Here is a 25,662-nt window from a genome sequence, read left to right on the forward strand (position 1 = left end):
ATTTATGCCCAAAACACCTTTGTTTACCCCTTCATCGCTCCTAGATTCCATTTTAAGGCTCTAGACTGATCGGATTCCAAATCCATTATATCTGGACCCATTTATCCCAATCTAACCCTACTAATCATCGCAGACTACCAAAAAACCCTATCTTGTGAAATTTCATCCAGAACAAACATTGTTTTCCTTTCGATCATACAAAGATTTTGTTTTGAGTCTCCAAATTAACCTAAAAAAACCCATACATGCCCAATCTGGGTCCATTTGGGCAAATCCAACCCCACCAATCAACTCGGAATGTCCGAAAACCCTCAATTGTAAAATTTTAGCCAAAAATACCCTCATTTACTCTTTTATCTATAAAGATTCCATTTCAACCAATTTCACTGGCCTGCAATGCACAAACCGAGTATGTGGTCAAACCCATCTCAATCCTTTATTTTTTGGCTCAAAGTCCTCACCATTGAACCAGAAGACCCGGGTTGACCCCTATAGACACGATTTGACCCATTTTCTTACAATTATCAGAATACCCCTTGCATTCCCAAAACTTAAAAAACTACCCCTCGCCCCGTGATAAAAGCAGACCTAAGTTTTCAATTTAGGGGGATTCAGCTTCGTCTTCGTTCGAAAGAGAGGCGGAGCAGCGACGACCCCTCCCTTCATCTCCGGGCATCAGCGGCGGCAACCTTCTCCGACCCCATCTCCGGCCTCCCTCTAAATCTCATTATTCTTATTGTTTTTCTTCTTCAGAACCCCCGAAATCCACTGTTCATCAACTTCCTCACGACATAGAACCAGCGGCGGCGGTGAATCCATTCCGATCTCCACCTCCAATTTCTCATCTCTCTTTTTCTCTTACACCCTCTCTCTTTCTTCTTTTTCTTCTTCTTCTTCTTCTTCTCCTTAGTCTTCACTCTTTCCCTTTCCCTGTTCATCATCCCCGTTGCAGCGGCGGGTTCAAACCGGCAACAGTGGTGAGTGGCGGCGTTGAACAGGAACGATGACTGATCCATCCTCGTCAGTTTCAAGTGAAACCCGCGCCTAGATCGTTGAACATCTTCCAGTTTTCGGTTGAAGCTACCAATCGCCATTGTCGATAGAAGAAAGGAACTCAGGAGCGCATCTCGCACTCAGCCAATCCCAGATACCCTGTCATATTCGTTCCTGGATCTATCGAGCTCTTCCCAAGAAAGCAATCTCTATTTACAGCCCGAGGTTCGGAGAAATAGATCAACAACATCACGAGCCCGGTATCTGTGCTCCATCGAACGATTTCAGGCGACAACGTGATTTAGGCATGCTTCGTTCTCACCTTTCACTTGTTTTTCTTTGTTATTATTTTATTATTACTTTTATTCTGTGGTAGAATACTGAATACTGTCGGTTTCAGAGGCGACAATGAAATCGTTCTCTGTTATTTCTTGACCGATGACAAATATAACTGGTTTGTCGTGTTTGATTGCCTTTTGATTGGTTAGGTTTGTTTCATCGTTGTTTTTTTGTTTCATTGCCTTTTGATTGGTTAGGTTTGTTTCATCGTTGTTTTTTTGATTAGTTGAACATGATTCTTTGAATCAAATTCATATGGGTAATAGTGGGAGGCGTTGGGTTTATTTCTGTTATGTTGTTAACGGTGAACTGGGTTGCCATATTTCTTCGTCTCATAGGTTATTATGTCTTTCTGTTTTTTTTTTTTTTTAATTTTTTTATTTCAGTAATGCTATCGTGCCTCGAGTCTTCTTGCTCTCTCTCTTTTGTTTTGATGATTGATTGCTTAGTTGTTGGCTGCCTATCATGGCTACTGCGCCTGGATCTGTTTAAAAGAGCTATTTCATTACTATGTCAAATCAGCTGTTTAGAAGTAAAATTGTCTTTCGTAGAAAATCTTGAGATTGCAGGGGCGATTCCAATTTTGTTGTGTTAACCAGGGCCGGAGAATACCATGGGTGTAATATTTTCCGTCAGTCAGTGAGAACTCAGTTGTAAAAAAAATCAGAAAAAAAGAGGAAGAATAAAAAAAATAAAAAATGCAAATAAAAAGATAAAAAAGTATATAACAACAAATAACAAATGAGAATAAATAATAATAGAAACCAAAAAAAAAAGAAAATAAAACAGAAATAGGTTTGATTATCTTGTGGTGGCTTGTTCTTAATTTGTTTTGCTTTATTGATTATTAGTATGTTTTTAGTTAATATCTACAAAGAAAATATGCTTGTAGTTAATTAAATAAATTTTTGTTTATGCTCATGCTTGTTTGGAATCCCATGTGGCCCTCACCTATTGGACTCGGGAGAGGGGTGCCTGACCCCTTCCCTTTTCCATCCAAGTCTTACCTGGATTTGATCTAGTTGTGTTTCCAAGTTTTGGGGTCTAAGAGTACAGTACAAAGATGTATGGTTAAGGGATCGAGCAAAAATTAGGTGCGGACAATATGGGAATGGCGAAATTATTACTTTAGAGATAGAGAGGGAGGTGGGTAGAAAGTCTCATTGTTGGTTGCTGGTTGATTCCCAATGCCGGTTGTCGGTTGTTGTTGTTGCCTATGGTCTGGTCACCATATGCTAGGTTTGGATGAGAGACAGTTGGAGGCTAGTTTGAATGACGAGGAAAATCTTTTCTTTGTTTTGTCTTTTAGAGGCTGGTTCAACTAGTTGGACCACCGTTAAGCAAGGTTCAAAGTATCAATACGATATGCATATCGGCATCGTATCGGTACTTAGAAACGGCCGAAACACCTTTTATTTTTTACTTTTTTTTCAAATTTTGTTTTTTTGGGAATCTTAAAACATGTTTTTTATTATTAAAAAAAGTTGGGGCCCGAAACACCTAGAAACAGGCATTTCGGACCGCATCTTTTTCCAAAAGATACGATACGATACGATACGCCCGATACAGGGTGTATTATATCGATACTTTAAGCCATGCCGTTAAGATAGCAACTCCGTTAAATCCCTATTACATTGATTGTTAGAATAATAATGTAAATAAGGCTGAATGGTACTTATCGGTGAACGCTTTTTGAACCAAACTTCGACAGTGTTGTAGAATTGTGAAGATGAAACTGAGATTTGCAGTGGAAGGGAGGGCTGAGTTGTGCTACTTGGTCACTCTTCTTAAAACTGCATTTGACCCCTATGGTAGTCGGGTGATTGCAAATCGATTACCCAGATAAAACAACACATAAGCCATTAGTAGATGTGCACTCGTTTACTAGATCTCTGTGAACCACAAAAGATAATGCTTAGGAAAGAAATAGACAGAAAACTATGGATTTGTTGGTGTGTAAAACTGGGTCGACCACCACTTCCATTAAAAGAGAAGTGTCTCTTCCAGAACACTGCCCAAGGCATCTGTTCAAAGAGACACAAACTGAAAGGTAGAAGAAGCAAGAAAACGTTTCAAACAAACTTTGAAATTTAAAAGTCGAAATGGGTTAAACCGGTCAAAGGTAAAACAGTTCGGTGTAGGCACGTATACACACACACACGCACTCGCGCCTTCGCTCATTCCCACTCCTCGGCTTGCCGCATGCATGTATGAAAAGCACCTTTAACCCCCCCTCCTCGCTACATGCATGTAGAGATATATATTTCTCTCCTATGGTCCCTACCCATAGGGAGAGCAATCCTAGTAATATACTCAACGCCAATTCTTTTCCCAAGCAATGTGGGACAAGAGTTTCCTACATGCACTAAGAGGGATTGAGGGAAAGAGAGAAAACAAAACCAAACAAAGGAGTGAGAGAGGAGATTCGTGAAATTTTGAATGTCCCTCCAACAATCCTCCACAAAATTCAAAATTACAAGAAGATCGGACACATGAGCATCATGGTGAGAGAAGTATTCATGACGATGTCTTTTGGACTTCAATCAGCACTCGGGTATGACAAATTATGTTACAGAGTACGGGTAGAGTCAAACTCCTTCAACTTTTCCCCTTTGATGTAACTATCTCATTTGCCAACCAACTCAACTCACATTTCCTTAGTGGTTCTTTTTATTTTGAAACATTTCGGCCTTGTTCCCCTCTTGGAATCATGAGTGTTTTACAAAGTCAGCCCTTAGAGCTCTCATAGAAGTAGCCACACTTCACACTCACTTAGGTCGGTTATTTAGTGTGCACTACACACACCGTTCTTAATCAATTAAGAGTCTTACACTCACCCTCCTCATTTTGCAATGAGCACTATCTTACTTCGGCATCTATAATGGGGCACGATTTGATAGTGCTTTCTCAAGTCATCTAGTGATTTGTTTTTACCCATTCAACCTGATTCCAGGGATTTCCTTTCACATAGGTTGGGTATCCATCACTAATTATTTATGTTATGGGCTTCAACTCCATTCCTATCAATGCCTCATAATTAATTTAGCGCAATTGTTCCTTCGTTGAGGTATTATCTTACCAAGTTGTTCCTTAGGTGGATGTGACTTATTTTACTGTTATACATTTTATTGTTGGCTCTAGCTATTGTTGCTTGACTATCACAATGGAGAGATATAGATGGAACCGGTTGTGGCCAAACTGGTATATCTACCATTAAGTTCCTTAGACACTTTGCCTCGGACCCTGCCAATTCTAATGCAATGAGTTTGACTTCCATTGTCGAACTTGTGTTATAGGACTGTTTTATTGATTTTGAAGAAACTTCTCCACCTCCTAAGGTAAAGATATACCCACTAGTGGAAGTACTATCTTTTGAATCTGAAATCCAATTTGCATCAATAAAACTTTCTAAAATAGAAGGAATATTTGAATAATACAAACCAAAGTTTATGGTTCCCTACTAACCTTTAAATATTTTAATAATCTTATTAGAGCTTCCCAATGTTCATTCTCGGGATTATGAGTATGTTGACTTAGTTTTCCAACTGCTATTGCTATATCCGATCTTGTGTAGTTCATTAAGTATGACATAAATCCAATTATAATTGCATATTCGTTTTGTGAAACAGGTTATCCTACATGTTTTCTTAACTGGATACTACAGTCAAGTTGTGTCTTAATTGGTTTATAGACATAGTGTCCAAACTTCCTAAGTATAGTTTCCACATAGTGTGATTGGGAGAGAATAAAGTTTCCTTGTTGTTTATGGATTTTAATCCCCATGAGTACATCAGCCTCACCCATGTCTTTAGTGTCAAAATTGGACATTAAAAATTGTTTTGTTTCTTTTACTTCTTCTAGACTTGTACCCATTATTAGTATATCATCAACATATAGGTAGATCATGACTCTTTTATCATCTACAAACTTGCTATAGACGTATCTCAGAATCATTTCTATTATATCTATTTGTTATTAACACATTATCAAACTTTTCATGCCATTGTTTGGGAGCTTGTTTTAAGCAATACAAAGACTTAATCAGTTTACAAACTTTGTTCTCTTGTCCTGGCATAAAACCTTTAGGTTGCCTAATGTATATATCTTCCTCTAATTCCCCATTAGGTTCGTTTACCCATCTTCAATCTATTAAGATTTGCTTTCTTTTGTTTTTTGCTTGGTTGATCAGTGCTCCTCTGTCTTTTGCTTTCTTCTGTTTACACAATGTTTAATCTACCAGTGGTGGATTGCTTTCCTCTACTTTTTGCTTTCATTTTCAATCTCTCTCAAATTCCATGTGAAAGATGGGAATGCCAGGTCAAGACCCAAACAGTGGCGTTTGTGCGTTTCTCTACTTCTCACAGCTCTACCTTCTCAAAATGACGACTTCAACCATTTGAAAATTCAGAAGTGCCAACAAAAAAGCAGTTTTGTTCTCAGGATAGAAAACATGTGACCCATAGAAAATAAAAATAAGATCCAACATATCTTATTAGTGCTGCAAATGAATTGGACTGGTCAGAATCGAATCCAACATATTCAAGGTAAGTTTTTTATTTTTTTATCTATATTTGAAGATTATAAATTGAAAGATGATGGCTTTTAACTTGAAATTTAGGTCTCAGAATTGCAATTTGAGACTCTTTTACTTAACTGAATAATATGGATCATAGATGATTCAATAATTTTTTTAAGTATCTTCCTTTGGATTTTGGCATACATTGTTAGAACTTGGAAGTGCTTTTTTCCTGGGTTTTTTAATGTATTTTGTTATTTTTATTTTTTTTAGTTTTGTTTGCTTTAGTATTGATTTCGTTTTTTTTTCATGAATCTTGGATATGTTCTGCTTTTTATATGGATCCTTGGATATGTAGAATTCGGATTTAAGTATTTCCTATTGTTTTGATCTTCGTGTTAGAACAATTGGACCTGGGAATTTTCTTTTCTTTGGCTAGTGGGTTTTTGATTTCAATGCTTTTATCGTTTATACTGTGCACTTTAGAACAGGGAGAGGAAAGTGTTATGTACATAACTGGAACCGTGGTGAATACATTGGATTGTGTAGTTTGACAATAGATCAAGCCACCTTGGAGTATACTGTGCGTAGTTCAGCTAGGTGACCGATGCCCATGAGATAATAGAAGGCAAGCGACGCATGTAATGGCCCAAGACTTAGTCTCGAGACTAATGTTGGGCACTTGATTCTGCACTACATGTAATGATTGTTATCGATGAGAACTTGAGAAGATGCTTAGATGGATGAGTGGAAAGACCAGGAAAAAGAAAGAACTGAACACATTTAAGGCAACCTAATAATAGGTGCAATTGGTGATTGGGTAAGGAATTCTGGCTTAAAAAGCTTTGTTATTTGCAAGGAAGACCACTTTTATGCTCTAGTAGAGTTAGAAAGCTCTAAGAGGGTGAGAGGGGGGTTGAATGCTGATTGGGGTATTGGTTAGTGATATGATTAATCACGACTTGCGAGTTTACAAAAGTGTGGTCCTATATATAAGGGAATAGTGGAAATAAGATGGTATTCATGTGTAGATCCAAACTAGTTGCCAAAGAATTTGTTGATGTTAATCTCCTAATGAGGCATATTTATATATTATGTCATTGTATATACACGAACACTAAATGTTAAATAAAATGCTTGAAAACAATCTTAGAGTACCTCTCTGGTTATGGATTCCTACCGTGTTTAAGAAAAAGAGAGGACATCAGGCTGATGCTAGAAACCTGCCATTCTGCCCTTTTGATGGAATATTTACTGGCTTCCGTAAATGTTTTGATGTTTTATTATTGGAATTGCTTTTTTGTTTGTGGTGATTGTTTGGTATTTCTCTGTCTAATATTACATGAATTTTATCAACCAATGGTTGTTTTAAATACTATGTTGAAGTCATCATATTGTTGCAATATTGAGGACTTCTTTAGTTTCATTTGACAGAAATTCTTCCAGAACATTAGTTAATTTGTTAATAATTTTTTTATCTGGTTCATGTGCTTCATAGTTCTTTATGAATACATCCACCATTATACATTCGTAGTTATCCTTTTCCTTATGCACCTTCTTTTCATTCATTTCCATTTTCTTCTCATGTCTGGTCATAGAAATATGTTTTGGTTGTTAGGATATACCACCATCATCACCATCTACTTCTACATGTATTCCTTCTGTTAAGGAATAATTCCAAGAAACCCTTTTTCCACCTGAACTCAGGTTTTTCTTGTCCTTCCCTTTATAATTTTTTTCCCTAGACTAGAAATGCCAAATTGCATCAAATAACTCCTTCCAATTGACCATTGGAGGAGTTGGTCAGCTGTGGCAGTTAGTTCTTCTAGGAAAGATAGGTTCAATGCAGAATGGGTTCCTCCTCCTGAAGGAAGTGTAAAGTTGAATTTTGATGGGAGCAGTCAGGGTAACCCAGGACCCTCTGGAATAGGAGGCGTCTTGAGAGATAAGGACTGCAACATCTTACCTCTCTTCTCTGGCGCAGTGGGTTTTTGGGGCTCTAATAGGGCTGAACTATTAGTGGCCCTACATGGTATTCAAATTGCAAATCAGTTTAGTGTGGAAGATCTAATAATTGAAGGAGACTTTTAAGTTGTTGTGGGGTGGCTGGTATATTTACTCAGTGGTTTGGTGCTACAGGGATCTCTTAAAGAAAGCTAATTTGTTAACGAGAAACATGAATATTAGCTTACACTGAATGGGGAGGTCGGTGGATGCCTTGGCTGATTGTCTTGCCAAACATGAATATTAGCTTGCACTGGACTCAGTGGTTTGGTACTGGGCTGCTTTGTAATATGTTCTCTACTGTTTTGTAGAGATGATGGGCCGAGTGGGCCTTAGCTTCCTTATTTTTCTTAAGTTATGTGATGGTGTGCCAAATGAGCCTTAGTTTCCTTATTCTCATTAAGTCGTGTTTATGACTTATGTTTGTTAGCAGTGGGCCTTAGTTATGGGCCTGTTTTTTCTTTTTATTGTTGTCTTTAGTGCTGTCCGCCCTACTAAGGGTAACCATGTAATTGTCCTCATTGTTACAATCAAAGAATAAAAGATATTGTTGGGGGCTGAAGAGAGGATTGAACTACTCTCTCTTCTCCTTCGCTTTCTTCCATCTGCTTTCTCCATCACTTCTCTCTCTTCCATCTTCTTCTTCTCCTGTTTTTTTTTCTTTTATTTCAGATTATCGCAGGTGGGATTTACAACTTGTTTAAACTGTAATTTCTTTTAAGGAGAGGTCGCACCTTATGCCTCTCCTTGGGATGCCTGTAATAGTTCTCATATCTTGTTAATAAAATCATATTTAAATTATAAAAAAAAATCACCTTCCAAATGTTGCATTTACTGGCCTTTGCTTTACATGGGTAAAATCATTTCAGTTTGCTTTCATTTATTATATCCTCAATTCATGCTACCTTTGGCTCTTTCAAATACACTTTTTCCTCATTTTATTTTTCCTATTTTTTCCACTCACATTATCACATACTAACACAAGGTCATTATGTCCAGTTTTTCTTTTTAGTTGACAATTAGGGCTTCCATGGTGATAAATTATTTATTAATATGTGATATATTTCTTCATCCCTAATTGTGTACAACTGCACATTGACGTGTATCAATACTTGAACATTTTTGAATTGGGATGTGGTTACTTCATGGAAACTCAATAATGTTGCTAATGCAATGACATGGGGCAAAGGCTTGTGGAACTTAGCCCACTACCTTATTTTCAAGGACACCTTTTGTCGTTATTGTCAATCTAATCTAGATGGCAGTTGAATCAGGAATGGGAAAGGCATTTTTGTATTGTGACAGCTTTGTTCCTTTTTCTTTTTAATTTTTGTTTCAAGGGGTTCTGTAGTTAATATTTTTTTGCTATATTTTTAATGAAAGGTTACAGCTAACATCTAATACAAAATAAAAAAAAACTTAAATATGAGCTGTGTTACCTGGATATAGCAAAGACAGCTGGAAATGGTATTTACTTTACACTAAAAATTGAAATATGTAACATGATATGTGCTTATAATTGCTCATAAGCACGACTGCTCATATTCAATCATGCCTACATCTAATCTGTTATGATATAGAATGCAAAAAGTCTTGATGTTAGAGGTGTCTGGCTGTTTAAATAGAATATTTTCTGCAGGTATTGGAAGTAACTACATTGTTCTAGGTAAAAGATCCTAATGGCTACATCAGAAGAAAACAATGCACTATTCCCAATCTTCATTTTGACCATAATGGCACTGCCTTTAGTGCCTTACACAATACTCAAGTTATGCCGTGCTGCCTCTAAAAAGACAAAGAGCATACATTGTTCATGTTCCGTATGTACACATTCGGGAAAGTACCGCAAATCCATATTTAAGCGGGTAAGTTCATTTCTTTCCAAGTAACACACTTTGTTTAAGTTTAAATTGGGAAGTCAACGATTTTGTATGTTTCTATCCATTTTTTCAACTTTTATGTTTATCTCTGCAGATATCAAACTTCTCAACTTGTAGTAACTTGACACTTGTTCTTCTCTGGATCATCATGGCATTCCTGGTTTATTACATTAAACATATAAGCCGTGAGGTATTTTTTTGCCATCATTCATTCTTATTCAATATCTTTGTTTACTTGGACAATAAAACATCAAGAGTTACTGATCCCAGAAAAAAAGTAACACCAAGAGTTTGCAGCTATTGCCATGTGTTCCTGTCGGAAATCAAAAAGAGTTTTCTGAACTTGTACTCCCCCTTTCAAGTCCAAGAGCGATCACTTTGTGCAAAAAATACTAAATGTTAGGCCCATATTTAGTCACCCCTCCCAAGACCTCAGTTGACTGGGATCAACATTGGGTAATGGCCATTTTCTATCCATGATTGAAATCTAGAGAGGCTGCTAATTTGTTATTGATTGCTTATATTGAGATAGCATTACTTCTATCCTTCTTTTATTGTTTATTTATTTGCTTTTTGGTGGGCAGTGATGGGCTTTGTGGCTGATGTGGTACTGAATCAATCAGGGCTGTCGGTGGACTGAATGGGGTCTCGATCTGGGTAGGCCTGTCTCTAACCAACCGCAAAAAAGCCCAATACCAACCCAGACCCTATATGGTTTGTAGGCAACTAGTATAGAACTAACCCTTTTGGTAGTAGCACTTTACCAATTAAGCCTATTAATAACTAATCTGCTAATACCAAGGGTTTATTCATGATTTCAATTGGACTCCATTGCTTTGGAGTTTGTACTTTCAGCAGCAACATCAGATTTGGTCGCAGGAAAATTAGATCCATTGCAAAAGAAATTTCTTTTTTTTTTTTTGACCAGAGCAAATAGCAAAGTGGTCATGGAATTGAATTGACTTGTTTAGAACGGTTAGTGTTACATCCATGGGAAAGGGTTCAATTTTTCTCTGTTTCAATCCTACACGAGTTTGCTTGAGGAGGAAAGTGCTGCCATGCAGTGCTTCTCAAACTGCAGAGAGGGGAATATTTGAGATATGTTGAAGAAGGGGGGGGGTATAATGGAGTGGGTGAGGTGAAGGATAACAAGCTAAGGTACTGAGTTTAAATTCCTGGGAGGGGCCGAGGGGGCAAGTCAAAGTACTATGCATGACTCATAACATATATTGGCTTTTATTCATAGTTAACCATTTTATGTCCTTGGTAGGTCAAAATGGGTTAGACCCAATAAAACTCCAACTACCATTGGTCCTCAAAGATTGGACCCAACAGACCCATTATATGAAGACATGTTGTGGACTTAATGTAGTAGGCAGTGTTGTATGAAAACATACATAGGAGTTGGAATCTAATACATGTCCAAGAGTCTGATTCGGCAACTCACGGATACACCTATGCAAAAGTATATGCTATTAAAATAGTTAATGTTTTCTGAACTAACTTCATATACCTACAAAAAAGTGGTCTAAAATGTTGCCTTTGTTACAATGTAACATTAACATGTTTTCTATTTTCCTTTCATTTTTTGTGAACTGAAGAGACTTGGTAATGTCAGATGCTTTTTAGTTTAAATACTGAGACATGCCATTCACATATATATTATATTTAAGTGGTCATCCAGAGATTATTTTGGTGCATATCTGCAGGTTTCTGTATTAGTTGTTTGACACTATGCCTGAATCTTTTGCATCAAAGTTTCTAACCATTTATTTTAAGGCATTTTTCTGTGGAACATAAGTTCATTGATTCTAATTTTTCAAGCCCTTTCTAATGTCAATACTGAGAATGTTCAGATGCTGCCTCTCATTTGCAATATGTTATTCTACTTTGTTACAGATCCAAGTATTTGAGCCATTTAGTATTCTTGGATTGGAACCTGGAGCTTCTGATTCAGAAATAAAGAAGGCCTACAGGAGGCTCTCTATTCAATACCATCCTGATAAAAATCCAGATCCAGGTTTAAGGCATTCAATGTTTCTTAGTCTCTTTTTGTTGTTTCTGTCTTTTTTGGATAACTGTAACTTATTAATTGTGAAAAGTCTATTTGTTGCTTCTTACCTTCAGTTCAGGATATATGATGCCTTTCGGTGATGAATCTCAATTACCAATAGCTAAATATTTATTTTGCAGAGGCTCACAAATACTTTGTGGAGTTCATATCAAAGGCTTACCAGGCTCTAACAGATCCTGTATCTCGTGAAAATTTTGAAAAGTATGGCCATCCGGATGGCAGGCAGGTAATAATTATATACTTCTCTTGTTTATCTAGAAGCTCTCTTTCATCTTCCCATTATTCTTAAGCATAGAAAGACAGAACAACTACATTCAAAAGTGAATTTCCTAATTTGTTGTGGATGCAGGGGATGCAAATGGGTATAGCTCTCCCTCAGTTCCTGTTAAATATTGATGGGGCATCTGGTGGAATACTTTTACTTGGGATTGTTGGAGTGTGTATTCTTTTGCCCTTGATAATGGCTGTTATATATCTCTCAAGGTCGTCGAAATATACTGGAAACTATGTCATGCATCAAACACTGTCTACTTACTATTATTTCATGAAACCTTCCTTGGCCCCCAGGTATCCATCTATCTTTATTTTTCGGGATCTTGATCATTATAAATCATACTGTGATATGCATCTTTTCTCACACCAATTGAGATTCAACAATTACTATTTTTTTACATATGTATAGTTGTTTTGATCATAGGATGGCAGTGCTGTTTGTAACGCTACTTTTTCATAATTGAGATGCATCACAACTTCTCTAGATACATCCAACAATTGAAAAGGTCATCTAGTTGTTTGGAAGCATCACTGATAAAATGAGGGACTAGGAGTATTTAATTGTCTGGAAGCGTCACTGAGAAAACAGTAATTAGTGAGATGTTGTATTTTTCACAACTAAAAGGTCATTCAGTTGTCTTGAAGTATCACCAATAAAACAATGCCACTAGTGAGATTTTCTATCTTTTTCCCAATTCTAGAGCACTATTTGAAGGAACCTAGGAGTACCTCCAATAATTCAAGAGTACTATTTGAAGGAGAACCTAGGAGTACCTCCAATAGGTGCTAATGTTGTTTGGTCCCATGATTTCAGAAGGAACTTCAATGATTGGGAGCTGCATTTAGTTTCACATCTTTTGTTCATGCTTCAATCTCATGCAGTTAACCCCCAAGTTCCAGATTCCAGATGCTGGAAATGGTCTAAAATCTAAATCTGGTCTGTTTTCTGTTAAATCTTGCTAGAAGGGGTTGGATATGGTTGTGGTTTTCTTTTTTCCTAACAAAACAATCTGGAGGTCTGCTGCACCCTCAATGATCAAGTTTTTTAATTGGCTGGTAGTTTGGGAGAGATGTTGTACTAAGCAGATGCTAGCAAGAAAGGGGTATCTACCAGATCTTCTTTCCCTTGTGCAGGAGAGAGGAGGAATCTTCCAACTACCTCTTTCTCCATTGCAGTTTCACTTACATGACTTGGATCAAGGCCATCTCTTACCAATGCATGCCTGACTCTGTTCAGGCTTTGTTACAGGGATGAAAAGTGATTGGAATTGGCAGGAAAAGGCATCCTGTTCTGGTTGACTATTCTGTTGGCTGTTTTATGGTTTGCATGGCTGGAAAGGAGTTATTGGGTTTTTGAGCAGAAAAATAGCCTCATGGTAAGAGCGATTAATGGCATTAATGAGGCTCTAAGGCAGTGTTATCAATTACCGCTCACTTCAAGGAGAATGGTTTTTCTTCTTCCTTAAAGCTGTTAACTTTTTCGAGGATACTCAAATACTTTTGGCTGTACAGCTTTCCATTGTACGCCAATACTTCTGTTATTTGAATACTTTGGGCTGCTTTGATGTATAGTCTAATTTCTATTTGGTTGGATGTAACTTTCTATTTAGAGTGAGGCTGCACCTCTCACCTCTCTCTGGGATACTTGTAACAGATCCATCTTTTGATTAATGAATTAATTATTCAATTAACAGGGGGGTGGGGAGCAAGACTAAGATGGTTTGGTCACATGTAGAGAAGACCATCTTGAACACGAGTAAGAAATGATCTAAATATCCCTTACAAGTTGAAGGAGCTAGAAGATCTATGGTTAGAGCAAAACGGACATTGATTGAAGTAGTAAGATACGATTTAAAGGCTCACAACTAACAATAGATATGGTATTGAATAGAATTGAATGGTGAAACAGGATTCATGCAACTGACTTGGGCACAAGCCCTTTCAAAGAGTGTGCTCCTAGGCACATGCCTTTCTTTAAATTATGGCTATTTTGTTGTTGTTTTATTTATAGATTTTATGTGTTTTAGACCTTTGTAATGGTTTATCAACTTCTAAATTACCGTTTGCTGCTTATACACTAGTAATGGTCTATTAGCTTTTAAAATAAAACAAAGACATTTTCACTTGGTCCAACCTTTAATCTAGGCCAATTTGCTCTAAGTTGGACAAATTTTTGTTCTCAACAGATTGGGAGGAACATTGGGGTAATCTTACTTCTAGGGCTCTCCCAAGACTTGCTTCAGACCACTGGCCTATAGTGTTGGTTAAGGAGGAAATGAGAGGAGTTGGTCCTACCCCTTTCAGGTTTGAAAACACGTGGTTGACTCATCTGGGTTTCATCGAGAAGATCGGATAGTGATGGGAGCAAGCTAATCTAGTAGTTGATTGGGAGGGAATGAGGTTCCACAAGAAACTCCAATACTTAAAATTACAATTAAAGGAGTGGAATAGGCTGGAATTTGGAAGAATAGAAGAGAGAAAACAAGTTTTGGTGGAGCAGATTGAGGAGTTGGACATGAAGGAAGAGAGAGGCTCCTTTGGAGAGGAAGAAAGGAAGTTGAGATGGGTTTTGAGGAGGCAGATGGAGGACATCTTGGTTAAGGAGGAAATCAGGTGGAGGCAAAAATCCATGTGTAAGTGGCTAAAGGAAGGAGACAAAAACACAAGGTTTTCCCATTCAATGGCAAATAGGAAGAGAAAGAAGAATTTCATATCTAATTTGGAAGTTGAAGGAGCAGTGTTGTCCCACTCAACAGAAATTACAGAGGCTCCAGTAAGCTAATTCAAATCTATTTTTCGAAGACCTATGAATGGGAGAGTGTGGTTGGAGGGATTGGATTGATCGACTCTAAGTGCAGAGAAGAGAGAGTGGTTAGAAAAAAAGTTTTGATATGGAGGAGATAAAGGAAGCAATATTCTCAATGGATATGACAAAAGCTCTAGGTCCAGATGGCTTCACAATGGCCTTCTACTAGGACTGCTGGGATATTTTAGAGAATGATCTTAGGTCAGTTTTTGAGGAGTTCCATAGAAGGGGAATAATAAATCCAGGTTTGAACTCAACTTTCATTGCTTTGGTCCCAAAGAATAAAAAGGCATCACAACCAAAGGATTTTAGACCTATCAGTCTGGTGACTATCTTGTACAAAATCATTGCAAAGGTGTTGTCTCTTAGGATAAAGAAGGTGCTTCCCTCTATTATTACACCCAACCAAGGTTCTTTTGTGGAGGGAAGATGGATCACCGATCAGATTCTCATTGCAAATGAGAGTTTTAGGAAGTCAAAGAAGAAGGGAGTGGTTTGCAAATTGGATTTGGAGAAGGCTTATGACTTTGTTGATTGGTCTTTCTTGGTGGAGGTTTTGAGGAGTTTTGGTTTTGGAGACATGTGGTGTAAGTGGATTTGGGGCTGTGTCAGGACTTGTCATTATTCTATCCTGGTGAACGGAATTGTGGTTGACTTCTTCCTTGCGTTGAGAGGTCTAAGACTAGGAGATCCTCTTTCCCCTTTTCTTTTCACCCTGATTACTGATGTGCTTGGGAGATTGATCCTTAGAGCAAACTCGAGGAATCTTATAAGGGGGTGAAGAGTAGGAAGAGAGGAGGTTCCTTTAACACATCTATAGTTTGCAGATGACACTATCCTGTTCTGTGAAGGAGGGAACTTTAATTGGATACAGAATCTAAAGGTGACAATGCAACTCTTTGAGCAGATATCTAACCTCAAGGTGGACTTCGATTAGAGTTGTGTGGCGGGAGTGAATGTGGATGAAAGGGACCTAAGGGAATTTGCAAGTGAGCTAGGTTGTGCAATTTCGGACTGGCCCCTGACATACTTGGGCCTCCCTTTAGGAGATAATCCTAAGAGTGTAAGCTTTTGGATTCCGGTTATGGAGAGGTTTGACAAGAGGCTGGCGGCCTGGAAGAGAAATTATCTTTCTTTAGGTGAGAGAGTCACTTTCATTAGGTCTACCATAGTTAACCTACCTGTGTACTATCTGTCAGTGTTTAAGATCCCTTCAAAGGTTTCCAATCTTTTGGAAAAATTAATAAGGAATTTTTTGTGGGAGACTGGAGAGGAGAAGAGTGCCCATAGGGTGAGTTGGGAGGTGGTCACTAGGTGTAGAAAACTAGGAGGTCTTGGGATTGGTAATTTCAAGAAAAGGAATATGGCTTTGCTGGGGAAATGGTTATGGAGGTTTTCATTAGAAATGGATAAATTGCGGACTAAGATCGTGGCTAGCATACATGGGCTGGAAGACAATGGCTAGGATCTTGGAATCTTGGTAATTTCAAGAAAAAGAATATGGCTTTGTTGGGGAAATGTTTATGGAGGTTTTCATTAGAAATGGATAAATTGCGGACTAAGATTGTGGCTAGCATACATGGGCTGGAAGACAATGGCTAGGATCTTGGAATCTTGGCAAGGGCCTCAGTTGCTTCTCCTTGGAAATCCATTCACAATCTGCTTCCAGTTTTCTCCCCTTGGATCAGGTATGGTCTAAACTCTGGTAACCGAATATAATTTTGGGAACAACTTTGGGTCGGGGATTCTCCTCTGAAGGACCAGTTTCCTTCATTGTATGCTCTATCAGATTTGAAAAATGAACCCATATCTTCTTTCTTGGTTCCTTCGAACTCCACTTCTGGCTATGGTTGGAACCTAGGCCTGCGTAGGGCAATTAGGGATACAAACATGGACAACTTGGTAACTTTTCTAGCTTCCCTTGAGAATGTCTTCCTAAATCCTGCTAAGGAAGTCACTAGATTTTGGACCCCTTCTAGCTCTGGTACTTTTTCTTGTGCATCATTCTTTGAAACTTTAACTTAACCTCCTGTCCCCTTTGGTTTGTCCTTTCTGGTTAAAGAAATTTGGAGTAGGCCTATTCGTCCTCGGGTTGGCTTTTTTTGTTGGGAAATTTTCCTGGAAAGAATCAACACTTTTGACTTACTTCAGAGAAAGAGACCCAACTATTGTCTACTTCCTAATAGATGTGCTCTTTGTAAAGCTGATGGGGAATCCGGCTACCACCTCATGGTCTCTTGTAAGGTTGCTAAAACTGTACGGGAGTGGATTTTCTCCCGCTTTGGGTGTTCTTGGTATCCTCCGGAGAGTGTCTAAGGTTTGTTCTCTCATTTTTTCAGTTGGCCTAAGAAGCGAGGGAAGACTATGTGGAGGAGTATTAGGGAAGCGGTATGCTGGTCATTGTGGGAAGAAAGAAACACACGTATTTTTTAGACAAGGAAAGAACCTTGGAAGAACTATTAGACCTAATCCTTTTAAGGGCTGTCCATTGGCTAAAATCTTTGGAGTTGTTTCCAGACTTTCCTGTGGATGACTTGCTAGGAAATTGGAAAGAGATTGCTTCCACTTCTAGAAGTGGAAAGAGGACAGTGGTTTGTGGAACTTTAACAATGAAAAGAAACAGTTCTTATGGCTGTGTAGGGACATTGAGATACAGTACAGCTGGGTGAAGAGGAGTGCCAACTCGTTTGCGAATGGGTTGGCCAAGCAAGGAGTGAATAGGGAGACTGTATTTTGGGCTAGTTTTTAATTTTTTCTCTTTGTATTCTCTTTGTATTCTGTTATTGGGGAGCTAAGATATTTTATCTCCCCTCTTGTATCCATATTCCCACTTTTCTTTTAATTTAATGAAGCTGATGTTATTGATAAAAGAAAAAGTTGATAAAGAAAAAGAACTTTTGAAATAAAGAAAAATAAAGACATTTTCAAATACCTGAATTTTAGTTCTTGTGAATAGGATCTGAAATAGCAAAATTTCCACTAAAGAAGCAACAAAAATATGACTATTAATATGAAAATAGAATGAATTACTACTAGAATCACAAAATCAACCACTTTATATATACAGGCCAAAAATTTGGGTTGGGAGCATTGCCCCAAACCCCTACATGGACTTGTTTGGGCTTGCCTTAAGGGACTTTTTCGGAAGTAGAAGGTCAATCCACTAGGATTAAGTATGAAAGATGTTTGACATCGTGCTAGTTACTTGAAGTAATGCAACTAAGAGATAAATAAACAGATTGAAAGTTTTACATGCTTGAATTGTTGAGTGCTTGAAGCATCTTGTTACAATCCACATATGTTTGCTTTTCCTTATACGTTTTTACTTGAATATGTTTACCATGTTATGCTTATGTATTTTAAGTTAAGATAGTAGGGCTTTCCAAGACATTTAATTTCTTTTAAACTCAGGTTTGCTTTTTTATGTATTATTGATTCTTTATTTTGTAATTGTTTTATCAAAAATTCACACCTTGCTGCAAAATGGCATGTTCCTTGCCTTGAACTTCGAAAACACTGATGATGGCATTGCCCTATTTATATGTGTGGGCAAGTGGGAGAAGGGTTTTGTATGTGTCTTTGTGTTTATGTGTTTGTTTGTGTCTTTTTCTTTTATTTTTTGGGCTGGGGCCTTCAGTAGGTGTTAAATTAGAAATTTAAGTAGTAGTCCACGGCTCTCAGTCCAAGTCAACCCCTCATATGTTTTATAAGTACAAGTTGGCCCAAAATAAGGAATCTTCCGGTGCATTTGCTGACCTCAACTTCTCTTGCCGGCCTCTTGATTTCCCTTATTACCCCTTTGAATACCCAAGGACTCTCACTATTGTTCACATTCCAACCCACTACCAACATGGAGTCAGCTTTATTACTACTTACATTGCTAAGTGTGTTTAAATTGCATGGACTTCAAAATTAATGAAATGTACGTCAGATATGCATTGGTTTCTAATACTCGTGGATTCTTTGGTGACACTTCTATGTGACTTTTTTCTCTCTCATTGCTTATTTGACATAAATGTAATACTTAAACGTACACACTGAATGATTCATAAAAAATTGTACACACTGAATGCTATTTTTCCCAGAAAATGTTATGAAGTAAGAAAGATAATCTTCTAATTTTTTTTATAGGTTTAAAATGTTAAAATTCAACAACTTATGGAGTATTTTAATAGTCTATACTTGCTTATAGATGTGTCTGCAAGTCCTTGTTTTTTTCTTGTCTTGTCAAGTCAGACTCCTGAATTCAGGTTGGTTCTGATTTTCATGTCTGTGTCCATGCAATGATTTATCTAATAAGTCATTTTTACCTGACTTTATTAAAATTTGTTACTCATTATTTACCTAAAAATCCGTCTCTTTGTTTATACTAATTGCATCATAAATTTTACAGCAAGGTTATGGATGTCTTTATCAAGGCTGCTGAATACATGGAAATTCCAGTTCGTAGGAGTGATACTGAACCCCTTCAGAAACTGTTCATGTTAGTTCGAAGTGAGTTGAACCTAGATCTTAAGAATATTAAGCAAGAGCAAGCAAAGTTCTGGAAGCAGCATCCTTCCCTTGTGAAGGTAGTATGTCATAGCATCTTTCATCTGTGTTATTGACCTAATTTTTTTTTCTTGATTTGTTGGTCCGCATTCTTACATGAATGCCTTTGGCCTTTTCAGACAGAGTTGTTGATTCAGGCTCAATTAACCCGGGAATCAGTGGCTTTATCTTCAGCTTTGCAAAGTGATTTCAGACGTGTGCTCGAACTTGCACCTCCCCTTCTTGAAGAACTAATGAAGGTCATGTCAATATTCCCTACATATTCACTCCTTAACCAGATTCTTATATGTAGTTTTAAGGAATTATGAAACTTCAACACCCGTTTAGGTTTGTTATATTTTCTGCCAAGTGCCAACGTTTTCCTTGTTGGAAGGTTTTGGTCCAACAAGCCCTTTAACGATTTAACCAGAGTAAATCTGCAGGTAATCAATAATCCTGTGGTATTCATGCTCAATTTGCTGGGAAACCTAACTTATAAAACAGTAGCACTCGTTGTCTTTCTTGAACGTAGATTGGATGGTTTAAGCATGTGGTATTATGACTAAAAGGAGAAAATTGACAGCATGGTCAAGGGAGAGATTGAAATAGGAAAATATTTTTTGGAAAGGGAATGGTTCCAATTTAAAATCCAGCTGAAACCAGATCATGTGAATTCTGTTCATATTTCCATCCATTTCCCCTTTCTTTACTTTGTTCTTCTTCATTGTTGTTGAGGAACTATAAATGTTGAGAACTTGAGATATTTCATAATTTAAATGTTACGAGTATCAGGAATGTATTAGCAAGCTAATGGTTGGCATGATTAATATGGTCCAGCTGCATTTGTTATTACATCTTTTTCATGTATGCTTTTCATGCTTTAAGTGTCACAAATAATATTGAAAATTTTTGGTCTTAGCATTCTATCTATCTCCATACAAGAACTTCTGACAACTATTGCCTTTTTTTTATATATTTTACAGATGGCAATTATGCCACGCATTCCTCAGAGATACGGATGGCTGAGGCCAGCAATTGGTATCGTCGAGCTTTCTCAAAGTATCATCCAGGTAATACATTTTGGAAAGAGTATTTATTTATTTTTTTGCCTTTTGTTGTCTTTAATCACTTCTAGCATATGCTACATCTAGTTTACAAAAATGTGGAACTTTGGTTCTTGTAATCATTGGTTACCTCTGGAGCTGCTTGGATCATTGACAAACTGCTGCCATAAGCATAAATCAGGATCATTGTTGCATGTTTTGTACCTTTTGGCATACTGCCTGCTTTTGTGAGCAGTATGGTGTAACTGTTATTTATCAAAAAATTGTTGCATGTTTACATGAATTCACTGATCATTGTTTGTAGCATTCATATTATTGAGTAGCTTAATTCTTTCCCGAATTCTTATCACATTAAGCAAAAATTTTGTGTTGTTCAAAGCTCATCCATCCTATTTTCTCGAGAAAGTATTACATGTGTTTTCATCAAGAAAATAATATAACTTCTAGTTAGTAACTGCTTATTCCATTTCCATCTTTTGCTTACTTAACATATCTGGTGCAGGCTGTCCCTCTCAGTGCAAGAAAAGCAGCTGGAGCATCTGCTGAAGGCATTGCACCATTTCTGCAGCTACCACATTTTAATGAGGCTGTTGTCAAAAAGATAGCCCGCAAGGTATTTTGTACATTTATATAACTTTAGGTATCATTATTGCCTTTCAGGAAGAAAATCTGCTGCATCAATCATCAAGTCATCTTTTCCCTGCAGTATCGTGGGGAGAGGAGCTAAAAAATATGGATTGCTATGCCTTGAGAAAAAACTTCAATAGGGAAATTTTTAGGATGGAAAGATGGGATTCTTTAGATCCCCATTGGTTTTGTATTTATCAATTTAAAATTACATGGTTTCTGGCATGGAATCCATGTTGGTATATTATTTAGGTAACCCAAGTATCTTGGTTCTTTAGTTACTATTACATATTTTAAAAGCCGAGAATTAACCATATAAAGAATAAGGGGCTATTACTTAATTTAATGGTAAAATCTTGGGCTGACAAGCATGAAAATGTGGGTTCGAGTTTGTGAGCGGCCACAAAGGGCAAAATAAAAGAAAACACCAATGGTTAGATTGATATCCAATCCAACCCTCCCAAGGTCCATGATAGCTGGGGCGTTCGGGTAAGGCTCTTTATGGCAGAAGAAAAGTGAGAAGTAGATATAAACATATATTTTTAGTAACCAAAGACTCGTGTTTTTGCATTGTAAGTATTGGAGTTGTGTAAGATGCATGTCCAACCTGGTAGTTGGACAAATGTTGAACAATAGAGAACGAAAGAGGAACTCCTTGTTGGCAGGTAAGCAGAAAAAGTAGAGAAGAGTACATTAGCACATCTGTGCATGTGTTTTTTTTTTTTTTTTTTGATCAATAACACTTTCATTAACTCATCAATAGAAGATTTACAATAGGAAGACAAACACGCTTATCTTCCAAGAGCAACAAAGAACCTCAAGAAAAGGAAAAAAAGAAACAAAACACACTATAGTTACAGCTTAGCCCAAAACAGTGAATCCCTTTCTGCCTCTTGTTTAGCTAAACCGTCAGCTAGGGAATTAGCTGATCTTTTAACCCAACGTATCTTAACTTTCATCTCCCGCACCAGCCACTTGAATTTCCTCCTCTCATTATTGTACTTCCATAAGCCATTGTGATCTTTAATCAGTCACCCTATCACCACCTCTGAATCCCCTTCAATTAAGAGTTTCCTAATGTTCAACTCCTTAGCTTTCGGGACTCCTTCCATAACTGCAAAGATCTCAGCTCTAAGGGAGTCACCCACTCCAATTGGGCCTGAGAACATGGCAGAAATGTCCCCATTTTCATCCCTAAAAACACCCCCAATCCCCGATTGTCCCGGATTTCCCCTGCTACACCCATCAAAGTTTAGTTTCACGAATCCACCAGGTAGAGGGGTCCAAGCCACACTCATTACTGTCTTGGTCTGTGTGCAACTTGCAATTTCACCCCACTTCCTCAGCATGTCATCCAAAGTGTAATCTGTGAAAAGCTCTAAAGATTTCAGCCACTGTACCGCCCTAATATGAATGATAGCCCTCAGATCTGTTGCACCTCTCTGAGCTTCTAAATATCCTAGAGTTTCTTTCTTCCCAAAGTGTCCAACATACTGCAGCCCTTAGTCCTCTCCACATTGTCCTTCCCCTTTTTATCCGCCACCTGAAAAAAGAAGGGGAAAAAAGGCCCTGCAAGTCTGATGGAGGATTCCGGCTACATCCAAATAGGGACAAAGCCCATTCCCAAATTGACCTCGCAAAATGGCAAGGCACCAGTAGGTGAAAACCAGTCTCCCCATCCGCTTTACAAAGAACACACCACTAAGGTGACAAACAAATATTGGGTCTCTTCTTTTGGAGTAGATCACCAGTGTTGATTCTTTACAGATAGGCTTCCCAACAAAAACTACCAACCCTAGGAGGTATTGCTCTGCACCAAACCTCATCAATAGGAAAAGGGGGGAAGGTAGGACTGGTGGACTGACTTAAGACTTTGAAGAAAGAAGCACAAGAAAAGATGCCGTTGGGGTTAGGTGTCCAAATTCTAGAATCCGCCCTAGTGGGGTCTAAGACAACGTTATGAAGAAGTGCAATAAGGCTCAAAATATTGTCAAAGTCTGAGTCCCCCAAATCCCTTCTTAGACCCAAGTTCCACCTAATCCCAGAAGTGGAAGAGGACGGGGTGGTGAAGGACGAGATTGGCTCATTTTTCAAATCAGAAAGAGCATACAAAGAAGGAAACTGATCCTTTAGAGGGGCACTCCCCACCCAGGTTGGTTCCCAAAATTTTATGGAGTTACCGGAATTCAAATCATACCTGATATTAGGGGAGAAAACTGGTAGCCATCTGTGCATGTGTTTTGTCTTGTGCCACTTTGTTCTCTCATCTGTATTTGTACAAATATATGCTTCTAAAGCACTGAATTAGGGGAAAATGTGATTGACCAAGAAGGGGATGGCTGGGCATTGAAACCTGCAGTCTGTGATGCAAAAAGGTGCACTACTTCTAGAATGGTAGTACTTGTTTTATAAACCAGCGTTATCTAGTTTACTGACCGAACTTGGGGTTTTGGCTAATTCAAATTCCAACTGCTTAACTTAGACCACAAAGTGTTATCAGAAAACAAATTAGTGAACATCTATCCCTGTGGCCCTGCCTAAGCTGTACCAAAAAAACTTTGGGTTTTGGCTAAACCATTAATAGCTGAAATGCTGAATTGACTGACTTATTGCTTTGTTTTTAGTGAATATATTATTGAGGTTGTGAGCTTCTTAATGGCTGAAGCTGAAATTAGGTTGATTACTATAAACCTCAAATGTTCTATTGTTTAGTTATTTTATCCACTAAAAAACAAAGCAATAATTCATTCAGTTTAGCCACTTTCCCCAATACAAATCCCAACTGCTTAAACCACAGACTGTCATTAGAAAAGAGTTTATTTGACATCCATGGCCTGCAGGTCAGTTCAGAGTCTCGGCTTTCTTTTACCTCATTATTGTTTCCCCACTAAACATGTATTTGATTTCTTCATTTTTTTTGGCATTTGCAGAAAGTGCGTACATTTCAAGAGCTAAGGGATATGAGTCCACAGGAACGTGCTGACCTGCTGACTCAAGCTGCCGGGTTTTCTGCTGCTGAAGCACAAGATGTGGAAGTAGTCCTTGAAATGATGCCTTACATAACAATTGAAATTACATGTGAAACAGAAGGCGAAGAGGGCATACAAGAAGGCGATATTGTTACCATGCATGCTTGGGTCACACTCAAGCGCAATAATGGCCTTGTCGGTGCACTTCCCCATGCTCCTTACTTCCCATTTCACAAAGAAGAGAACTACTGGTTGCTTCTTGCAGACTCTGGCTCAAATGAAGTATGGATGTCCCAGAAGGTTAGTTTCATGGATGAAGCCACAGCTATTACAGCAGCATCAAAGGCCATTCAAGAAGCAAAGGAGGGATCAGGGGCTAGCGTGAAGGAGATAAACGCTGCAGTTAGTGAAGCAGTTGAGAAAGTGAGGAATGGGTCGAGATTGGTGATGGGTAAATTCCAGGCCCCTGCGGAGGGAAATTACAATTTGACTTCCTACTGCTTGTGTGACTCATGGATTGGTTGTGACAAGAAGACAAATTTGAAGTTAAAAGTTTTGAAACGAAGCCGAGCTGGGACAAGGGGTGGTCTCACGACAGAAGAGGGACCTACTGTGGAGGATGGACTGGAGATGGAAGAGGATGATGAAGAAGATGGCTACGACGATTATGAGAGTGAGTATAGTGAAGATGATGAGGATGGACAAGATACAAAGAAGACTGGTGCTTTGAGCAATGGTGTTGCACATGGGGAAGGAAGCGGCTCGAGTTCTGAAGGCTCAGGCACAGATGAAGAGTGAAAACTGATAACTTTGTTTTTCCTACTTAAAATCTGAGTAAAGGACTTAGCTTCAACCTTAACAAGCTTACATGAATAAGATAGGATATTATGCACCCGTAGGGTATTGATATTCCTGATTGGCCTTTAATTTCAAGTTAAGCACATAATCTTGGATCCCCCAAATCCAAATTGCCCGGAATTATATCTCATGATTTACATATCGAAACTCCAGAAAGGAAATGCCTTGTCCTTTCTCTTTTGATGGGTGAAGAATAATTATGATATTTATTTGATATGATTACATGTTAAAATTTTGGAAAATGGCACCGGGATGGGACATGACATGGGACGTTCCTCTTCCTGCGTCTCTGGGTGTTTGGGATCCATCTAGGCTCACAGATGGGATCATGGGAGACCACGAGAGAGAGAGAGAGAGAGAGAGAGAGAGAGCATTCATACTACGAATGAGGGTTCATGTTAAAGTCTTTTCTTTTATACACAAGTGGTTAAAGCGAAAGACTTTGTTTTTTCGTTATCGTTCGTTCATAGATGGGTTAGGGGTCCGGGAGGTTTATATAATCATTTATTCCATCATAGCACAGAATAGAGCAATTGGATGAAGAGGCTCTATGGGTAGCCTCCAAATTTGGTGATGAGAGATTATAATAAATAATTTAATTGTTGGTATTCTAGTATATGGAATGAAGAGAGTTCAACATTGGAAAGGAATGAGAGGTGTAAAGACTTGTTGTAAAAGAGTGCAATGGTTTAGGCTCTTGGTTTATAACTTAAGTCGTGTCTATTTTTG

At 38.1% G+C, this 25,662-nt stretch overlaps 1 protein-coding gene across 2 annotated transcripts; it reads left to right on the top strand.

Moving 5' to 3' along the window:
- Positions 1–597: 597 nt before the first annotated feature.
- On the top strand, positions 598–25,037 carry LOC104600226 (dnaJ protein ERDJ2). 2 transcript variants are annotated; one of them, XM_088895508.1, is made up of 12 exons: positions 606–1,298; positions 5,650–5,876; positions 9,492–9,717; positions 9,827–9,922; positions 11,632–11,752; positions 11,926–12,032; positions 12,156–12,373; positions 19,279–19,456; positions 19,556–19,675; positions 20,399–20,485; positions 20,982–21,092; positions 24,037–25,037. In XM_088895508.1, the coding sequence occupies exons 3-12, from the start codon at positions 9,532–9,534 to the stop codon at positions 24,871–24,873; spliced, it is 2,061 nt and encodes a 686-aa protein (XP_088751634.1). In that variant the 5' UTR covers positions 606–1,298; positions 5,650–5,876; positions 9,492–9,531; the 3' UTR covers positions 24,874–25,037. The 2 variants fall into 2 exon arrangements, with proteins under 2 accessions (XP_010261378.1, XP_088751634.1); XM_010263076.3 differs by lacking the exon at positions 5,650–5,876 and having other exon boundaries at positions 598–1,298.
- Positions 25,038–25,662: the final 625 nt, after the last annotated feature.

The sequence above is a fragment of the Nelumbo nucifera genome, chromosome 1, assembly GCF_055504915.1.
Source record: "Nelumbo nucifera cultivar China Antique chromosome 1, China Antique-T2T, whole genome shotgun sequence".
In the NCBI taxonomy this organism is placed as follows: domain Eukaryota; kingdom Viridiplantae; phylum Streptophyta; class Magnoliopsida; order Proteales; family Nelumbonaceae; genus Nelumbo; species Nelumbo nucifera.